Source organism: Pollicipes pollicipes, unplaced genomic scaffold (genome assembly GCF_011947565.3).
Source record: "Pollicipes pollicipes isolate AB1234 unplaced genomic scaffold, Ppol_2.1 Scaffold_6686;HRSCAF=7923_pilon_pilon_pilon, whole genome shotgun sequence".
Classification (NCBI taxonomy): Eukaryota; Metazoa; Arthropoda; class Thecostraca; order Pollicipedomorpha; family Pollicipedidae; genus Pollicipes; species Pollicipes pollicipes.
Genome location: NW_023596921.1, coordinates 38383868 through 38393335, shown reverse-complemented (window position 1 = coordinate 38393335; position 9468 = coordinate 38383868). Strand labels below are relative to the sequence as shown.

General features: G+C 45.9%; 1 protein-coding gene across 2 annotated transcripts; it reads right to left on the bottom strand.

The window, feature by feature from the left end:
* Nucleotides 1-2971: 2971 nt before the first annotated feature.
* Nucleotides 2972-8186, bottom strand: LOC119107091 (60S ribosomal protein L18a). Of its 2 annotated transcripts, XM_037230451.1 has the most exons (5): nucleotides 8066-8112; nucleotides 7556-7579; nucleotides 5326-5505; nucleotides 4915-5091; nucleotides 2972-3167 (listed from the first exon to the last, which is right to left on the bottom strand). In XM_037230451.1, exons 1-5 carry the CDS (start codon nucleotides 8078-8080, stop codon nucleotides 3006-3008), a joined length of 558 nt encoding a protein of 185 aa, XP_037086346.1. In that variant the 5' UTR covers nucleotides 8081-8112; the 3' UTR covers nucleotides 2972-3005. The 2 variants fall into 2 exon arrangements, with proteins under 2 accessions (XP_037086346.1, XP_037086347.1); XM_037230452.1 differs by lacking the exon at nucleotides 7556-7579 and having other exon boundaries at nucleotides 8066-8186.
* Between the last annotated feature and the right edge of the window lie 1282 nt (nucleotides 8187-9468).

The window sequence follows — 9468 nt, the reverse complement described above, 5'->3', positions numbered from 1 at the left end:
ATTTAGCCCCAACTGGACCGTCATAACCTGCTCGACCGAGACAAAGACCAAGGGTAAAGAGGCGGTCATTGGTCAAATATTTAGCCCCAACTGGACCGTCACAAGCTGCTAGACCGAGGCACAGATTAAGAGTACAGAGGCGGTCATTGGTCAAAAAGCTCAGCCGCAACTGGACCGTCACAAGCTGCCCGGCCGAGACACAGATCAAGAGTACAGAGGCGGTCATTGGTCACGCTTTCCAGTAGTGTCAGGCTGCAGGGAGTGCACAGAGACGCTATCTAATGCAGAAAGAAAACTTTCAGGATAACAGACAGGCTGCGGCCATCATGGTAGCGACCAAAGAGCATTGTCTGGTGACTGATGACTAAGATTTGGAGTTACCTCGTGTTTTGGGCCACGTACGTCGAACGAAGCGCTGCACGCGCTATCTTTGGTGCCATGAAGATATGGTAAAGTTTCTGATTTGTTTGCGGAAAAGAAAATCCTCAAAAAGCCAACTGAAAACCTTCGCTGCAGTGACGCAGCCAGGAGGGGGGGGGAGGGGGGGGGGTTCGGAGCCTTAGCCCCTCCCCATCGTCAGATTCACGTGAAGTTATCACCACGACACTACCGGATATAATTCCAGAATCTAGTCTTCAGGAAAACTGTTTTGTTTTAAATATCATAGATATGACCACGGGCAGCGGCACGCAGAGTCCAAGTGTCGTAACTTAGTAACGAGACTAGAGAAGTGAGTGCAGATGTACGGCAAGTAACCGAAACAATCGTTGAAGGCACGGGGGCAAACCAGCATCGATAGCTTATTGATACCCTAGGCGGTATACCTATTAGCGTTTGGGGAATATATTCGCGATGCGTAGGTACTGTAACTGGGACTGGTATGCATGTCTATGTTATGACGAAGCCTATGTCACCACACTTAACTGGTATGATGATGCTCTGAATGATGCGTTCGTACTGAAATCATGGTGTAGCGATTTAATTGCAAAGCCCCGGGACAGCTCATTCAGACGCGGACAGATCAAACTGACGTTACTCCTTTTCGCTGAAACTGTGGTATGTTGTCGTGAGTAGTCAGCTGAAAAAAAACTCTGCCTACATGGACACATAAATTTCAGCCCGAAACGTACCAGACCCCAGGTAAAGGCTTTGGGCTTAGCGGAAAACGGTTTGCATGTGTATGCACATGCTTCGTAAGAAGTGGCGGAATCTCCTCATTCTTGTAGGATGTTCCTTTTTGTCAGTACTGGCGACGGCTGCTCAGCCGCTCCCTCTTTCCGTTAGAATCCGTCCCACATACTGTGCTCCAGCACGGCATACATACATAGGCGAATGGGAGTTAATAAGCACCTTCACCGAAACGAGCAAGATGCTGGCACCGGGGAACATGCTATACAAATCAGAACTCACCAGGATTGTGCGAGCGCAAGCAACTAAGGCATAATTTGACATTTGTAGACCAATTACATTTGCACGGTGAGGGCATTGGAGTGCTTCAAATGACTCCAAAATTTGATATTTGATGTTTGTCGGCGCGGACTGTGACATCGTTAGTTACCTGACATATGCCATATGTCAGCTGAGCAATCCTAAGGGAATCGACAAGGGCCAGCGATCAGCGTTTGAATTATTCTGATCAGACGATTACATCTTCAGATGGGGAAAGGATAAGCCCATTGGGCATCGTTGGTACGCGGGCGGCGAGAAACATCCACTTGTTACTCAAATAAGTGTTAATGCATTATTTTTGCGTGCGCGGTTGCGAATGCACATGATCACTCGCACCAAAGACGCGCGGGGCGTGTCAATGAAAGGAGCCGCTGTTTCCGTCGCATTCCACCGATACTCCCCCTCCCCCCAAAACAAATCATTTGCAAACCCACGGCAATGCCGATGCCCCATTCGCACATTAGTGTCCTGACTTCCTTCGTGTTCAAAATCACTATGTCAAGTGCATGACATTGCAGTTGTTTCCGCCTGGTGCTGTTTTACACCGAGTTGTCGAAGCCAAGAGAGTCCAAGCACATATCTAGACCAATGGTTGCTCATCCCCACCCACTGAGAATGCAGGGTGGTGTCCTCGCCCCTAGCGCCATCTACACGCAGCAGTGGTGCATAGCGACTGCAGCTAACTGGTGGCGCGATAGCAACGCCATCTTCTGGCCAAGTATGATTTCCGGCGGCCGGCGACGAAGTCGCACGGAGTTCCCAGCCTGCTGGTATATCAAATTGATGTTTGCCACAGCACAAAAGTTTATGTTGTAAAATGGCCAATGGGTATATAATCAGATGTACTCCACCGGGCTCAATATGACTTTGGAAAACTGAGATGGAAAGTGGGCACGCCGCATGGAAGGAATCTTGTGGCTCCCAGCGTTTTTCGTGGCCCGTCCTAGGTTGGTAAGAAATTCTCTTAGTCCAGGACAGGTAACTGTACGATAGTAGCGCAAGACGTCTAATATACGAGTCCCTGGCACACCAAAAACGTAAATACCCTCCATGTGCCCATTCGTGGCAGATGCCCTGCACGCGCACCGCGTCGCTCCTGCGGAGCACCGCGGATCTCGACAAGGATGGTCCGTACAACTAAGCCCTCCGATTCCACGGCCACTTTTGACTTCTAGCAGCTGGCGATGATCTTACTGCAAAAGCGGGGTGACAAATTTGATCCGCCTCGAACACAGGGCTAGTTCTGGACATAATCGCAGAGCTCCACTTCATCACTAGCCAACCCTTGACCTGTGCCTGCCGCGCATGGCAGGAGAAAGAGCAAAGGAGGCTGATGGCCCGCCCTCAGAGCGTAGCGTGTCGGAAACAGTCGCGGTCAGTAGACACACGCCCACAAACCCTGCGAGCTTACCAGAACACTGACGTGTGTGGCGTGAAGACCTGCCCCAAGGTAGTTTACTCAAGCCTAAGTGTCATTCAACTCCAAAATGCGATAGCAGTACCCTCCCAAGGACAACACAAATTGGCGCCATGTTCTTTATTTGTTGTCAAAACATTCACTGGAAATTTATCCTGGGCGCGTTCCTGGTGAACCTCTTGGTCTTCTTGTCGCGGAAGACGCCGTGGTAGGCCAGCGGGAACCGGATCTTGGACTTGTGGAACTGCGTCACGATCGGCCGCTTGCAGTCCTTGTTCTGGATCTTTTCCACGCGCATTATCTGAACAGATCATCAACACATCACCAACAGATCTGAACCGCACGAAACGACGGTCGTGAGGTCACTTTAGAGTTCGTGGTCTACACCACAGTCAAGGGCACGGCGCGACTCGATGCGAGCATTGCATTCTAGTCACAAAACTAACTTGGCATCCGGGGATTTCGCGAAAATATTTGGAAGCACCAGTACTGGTTAATCAGCGCAGGTGCATGTCCTCGATGAGAACGAACAAAAACTGGAACGTTTTGCGGTGTTTTGTGAAGAAAATTCAGTAGTATACTGGTTGTCAATAGTGCCACATTGACCAAACCACACACCGGCTTCCATGCAAATGTGGAATATTGATCAGACCTGTTCAAAATGCAGATAATCCTACCTCACTCAACTAAGCTTTCCAAGCACAAAATGGTGTCTAGGTTACTGTAAAAACTAACTTCCACAGTCCTTAGGCTCTTTGGATACTCCTTAAAGCAAGCTAGCGCTGCATTTGGAGGCTCTGCTCAAAACATAATCACACAGGTTCAAATGCTTATTTCATTCAGGCAATTTTTAATCATTTGCAGTATTGCTACTAATAAAGCCAATTTGTTGCCCATGAAGCCAAACATTTTACTAATGAAGCCAATTGCTGCGCAGGGTGATATGACGCATCCCATGCCTACAGTGACTTAACCGCGGCCTAATGATACATAACGCACTTTTCGGTAGTGCGGTATTTAGTTGCTACGCAACCGCGAAAGCAGGCGAGACACCGTTCATTTCATCGTTGCCCCACAGGAAGCAAACTTAAGTGTTTTCAGCAGCACAGAAATTTTAGGAATATCACCGAAACTCCGTAAAACAACACGAGCAGGCACCCACAAACCAACTGTCACAAAAGGCCAGCCATGATGGGTGACTCAGTTCCCATCCGGATTTGTTCACATTTACTATTTTTGCGACCAGCCCGCAGTGACCCAGCCCGTCTCCGAGGGCCCCATTGCTGTAACGCTAGGGCACTGTAGTGAGGACCATCATTGGTTCCATTTCCAATGTGCTCTGACTAGGATACCTGTTTGTATGCTTAGGAGAACATAGTGGTCATGAACCCCTGGGTAAATGTTTTAAACACAGGATAATGAAACTAAGCTCATACTAATGTAACAAGCTTTTCATCTCAAATCCATACAGTGAAATGCATGGTGCTGCCAACAATTCTGTGAATATTCAGCTGCAACTGGAAAAATTTAACTTCAATAATCAATTTGAGAGATCCAGATTTGGAGCTAGAATTAAATATGCCATACCAAGATGCCTGCACCTACAGCAAAGATCTTGAGACAACAGGTGGCACTCTAGCTTCAAATGAAATGTTTCACTGAAACAGACATGAAGACAAAATGTTCTATTGCAGGTCATTAAAAACAAATACTTGTGTGTGGGCCACCAACATGTGGCAAACATGTGTCAAGTAGGTATGCTGAATGAGTTTGCTTACCCCAAGCTGCACAGGAAAAGCAAAGGAGATTGTGCCACGTTGACTGCTCATGACACGCAACACTTCTAGAAGTATCAAAAATCTTCAGAATGCATCCCAGTGATTGCTCCACATCTCTTTATAAATAGCAACCCCCTGCCACGAGTACAATGAAGGTCCGTTATCTCAACCGTAAGAGATCGCAATTCCGCGCACACCTGAGCTGCATCAGCTCCCATGTTGTGCACTTCATGGGGTGGCGGGTGAGGTGTCAGTGGGGGTGGGGCTCACCTGGATGGCGTGGGCACGCGCCCGGTGGCGACCGCCCATCTCGCGGTAGCACTGGGTCACGGCGCCCGTGATCGTCACGTCACGGTACTCCTTGTACATGTTGTGCGTGCCCGAGCGCGAGTCGTAGCGCAGCCAGATGCCATAGTTCTTCACCTTCAGTGGGTGCTTCTCCAGCATCTGGGCAGGATTAATTAAACGTCACTTTCATTAAAAAACAACCCAACTCATCTGGCTTACAGTGGTCATTTGGCAACATAATTCAGCAGTTCAAGGTTATTGCAGAGCCCATCAATGAATGATAAAAAGGTAAAGTTGAAACAGATTAAAACTCACTAAAAATTATCTCCAACTTGATGCAACAACCTTGTTCCACCACATTGCAACAGCATGCAATTCTACACCCAGACTCACCTCCTTGCACTGAACAATCTCTCCAGATCCCTTCTTGATCTTGGACTGCTGACGCAGGAAGTACCAGAACCTGGACTTGGCCACCACAAAGTTCGGGGCAAAAAGTTGCATCCGGTACAATGGAGGGTTGACCTCATGTTCGGTGGGCAGTCGGCGGCCCACCACCTCAAACTGCTTCAGCTGAAAATGCATTGAAAACAACTTACAGAAAACCCAATGCAATTTAACATATTTACAGTTAAAGACTAGTATTAGTGTAGGTAGGGCAGCTACAAGTTCTGAACAGCATACATGATTAGAAATCAGATCAAGCTGCTACTGAACACAGCTGAATCTGGTTGTGAACTTGCCTGACTAGTGCGACATAATGTGAATCCTCAGCAAGGCTCAAATGCAACAAAGCCCTGGTTTACCCCTGGTTTACCCTGCAGTGCAAGTGCCACATGTACAAACACAAGACACACAACTCTCATTGACCAGTATGCCCTCAGTAAAACTGTGCTGTGCTGATGTTGTTAAGCTCCTCATTTAGTTGGCTGTGGAGGATGCAAACATAACAACATGCTTCAAGCCTCCGCCCCTCATAATTCCTTGTTGGCTGTTACCAAATCTGTCACTTTCTGGTTACAACTAGCACAAGCTAGCAACAACTCAGCTTTATTCCTTTTAACACGATTTTGTCACAATGTGGTTTTAACATCTCCTTTTCAACTGAACTAACTTAACTGGACCAGCATGGTCATACCACAGCATGATAAAAATGTGGCATGTCTACTGCAATTAGCACAGCAATTGCTTGACAAACTTGTGCCTCTAGCCCACTGATAATGATAATGGCTCATATTACACACAACTGCTCCCTCTATAACCAGCCACAATGTGCTACCACAGTGATGCATGGATGCAGTACCCAGCAGTTGAGACTAAAACGGAGCCCCATGCAAAATAAATTTTGAAAACATAACAAGCAAAATCACATATGTCCCAAATAAATACACACTCAGTGATGCTCCAAATTTCATGTGATTATAACCGAAGGTCATTAACACAAAATCATGATGCTTTGAAGTCTTCATGATAGGCATACAGTCTAACACAAAGCTCACCAAGTCTATAAAACACACAAACATATGAAAGCAACACAGCATGCATGCTTCTTCATGTTTTCCATGTTGGACCCAGGGAGAAGTGTTTTGTTCCTCTGGCAGAAAAACATGACCTTTCTGGAAGCACACAGGACTCTTAACTTGGTCTCTAAACATGGATAATAGATTACCTTTCTTGTTTCAATGGATGTTTGTCAGTGCATAAGGCACCAATTTTAGACCACACTTTTACCACTTGAAATGCATATTACTCACTTCACAATGCTATTGAATTAGTATATATGATATAACTATGGAGCTTTGGTTGACTGTGGAAACAACTGCATTATGTTTACCTGTTTGCAGATCATCTTTGGTATTAATGATTGTATGCATTAATGATGCTGCTGGCCTTAATGCAAACTGTTTATGCCAACTCACCCTAGCTGCATTTGATTGCAATGAGCTGCTAGAAAATGTGGCAGTTGATCAAACATTAGCAGATAGTAGTGCAGCTTCCACTTGAGACCTCATATCACAGGGTTACACAAGGAACCTTCATCCTACTTTAAAATGTTGTACTTTACAAGCATCCTGGTAAAGTGCATAACCCTTATGGCTTTTAAAAATATCAAATTATTTTTGACATTGAAAACAAAGACTGCAAACAAGCTGCTAACATTTCTTTACAATAATGTGCATCAATTATTCATTACCACTCAGTTTGCAAAAGTAAAGCCACTATATTAAATGTCTATATGACATCATTGCACTGAGCTGAAGCATGCATGCACTGAACTCAGGCCAGGGCAAATTGTGCTGAACTTACAGACATTTGCTTACCAAATGTCTAAGTGCTTTTACTAAAAGCCACTAAAGCAAATTAATGTAATGAATCCTTGATACATTGGCCCAATATGCACTGGAATTATTGGCATCCATGCACCTAACTCAAACATCAGGTTTAGGCAGTGTGTGCAATTGTGAATAAGATGTCACTGCAGCATCAGACATGATCAACACATCATGTACTCTTAGCTAACTAGCCTCTACCATCTGTTTCCAGTGAGATCACATTCAGGGCAGGACAGGCAGGGTGCTATATGCCATGCCAGACAGGTTGCACAAAATTACTGCACTTTTACCGTTACGTGGCATCTTGCCTTCTGCTGCAGGGGAGCCGTAATATAAGTTTGTCACAACACCATTAACATTACCTTACAGGTGTGGCTGTTTCAGGATGATCAAGGTGGGACCAAGGGTAATTGATTCAAACATAAACATACAGAGTACTTATGTTGTACTTGTTGCCAAACCACATGCAGTTTACCCATACCATACATGATAAACACAACCAGGTGGGCATACAGAGAGCAAACCCAACACCCTCCACATCTGTACCAAAACCACAAGAAATTAATGGTTTCCCTAGGAAATCAAATAATGGCCCACATAATGTCCCAGGTCGTGAATACCTAAGACTACCCAAAAGGGCAAATGATGCGCACCATACATTAAAAGCTTCCAAACACACGAGCAATATAGCGTAACAGCTGAGCAAATGGTCCTCGCTTCGGGTTAAAAACTGAAGAGAAAACACCGCTTTGTATCTGTATGCAAGAATTACGCCTCAGACGGTCAGGAACACATCATACCTGCGACGCCTTCATCTTGAGGCCGACGCATTAAAGGAAAGGCCGATCGCGGATGTTGTAGCAGCATAGAGAAGAATAGAGCAGATCTGGACAAGATTCGAAGTGAAATGCCTTGAACTTGTACGGCTTAAAACAAAGAGGTAAAAACATAAGTCAAAAACACAAGTTTCAAATACTATAATAAATCTTTAAAAAATATACTTCCTTTGTCTGAATGTAAGATATTTCCATTTTGAGTTCAACACGAATGGATCGGGTATCTGAAATGGTCAGACCGTATTTTGGCGGTGACGAGAACGGCCAGTATTCTAGAGAGCTTTGTGAACAGAAATGTCTCTAAAAGTAAATCTCGACGCGGCTGCAGCCCCGGCCGTTTAACTCAAAATCGAGGCTCTCGTGTTTCGAATGGTGTTTCGCCACTGGTGATTTCTGCGAGGCGATATCAAGTGCGGATCCAAGGGAAGGGGGGCAACCGGGCCATGCTCCCCTAGCATGGTCAAAGCCTTGCAGGAGACGACACGTCTATAGTCTAGACTGCGAAGAAAGATGAGTAACTCTTACCAGGGGCAAAATGTTTTGGAACACTCCTACAAAAGGTAGCGAGACCTGTTGAGTTACGAAAATCAGAGCACTGTCTGATGTTTTGCTCCAAAAGGGTCGCTGGTCTCCTGAAACGGCGTTTCACATTCGCCCTCGGGCGAAATACGCCAGCCCTTACACCTGCGATCATCTGGTCGCAAACACAGTTTGGGAAAGCGCCCTAACCATGAACTTTGGGAAGAAAGCAGGGGCGTGCGCATATATACCCGTCGAGCGCACGTGACTCCTCCTTTCCAAATTATGGCATACATCAATACGTACGTTACTAAATGTTGACCACTACCAATCCCAGGGAAATTCGTAAAAGAACTCTGAACTTTGGACTCTAGACCCATCACATCCAGTAATTCGGCGTTGTGTTATTACATGAGAAGCGCAGTTCGCCACATTAGAGCCGTTCATAAGACGTCATGGCGACAATCTGACCTCTCCTCCAGCCTGTTGTGTAATGTTCTGTTGAGCACTGCAATGACGGTGATTTTTACCTGTATCGCCTTAAGTCCATGACAATCCAGGTGTCACTGAGAAGCGCGCAGGTAACCGAGGACACAAAGCAGACGTGTTCAAAGGCAATGGCATGACATCTTTAGAAGTTGTCTTAATAGCTAAAATGAGATTTGATTGTTGACCATCAGAATGTCATCAGCAGGTGCTGCACCCAGCTACATTTAGTGTCACCTACAGCTGGTGACATTCACTGTCACCAGCTAGCACAGGGAGAGGGCTGAGAGTTTGTGCCTTCCGATTTTCTCAAAATACTCCCTTTCATTTTGCCCGTAGAATCCTCGTTTCTGTCATGTTTT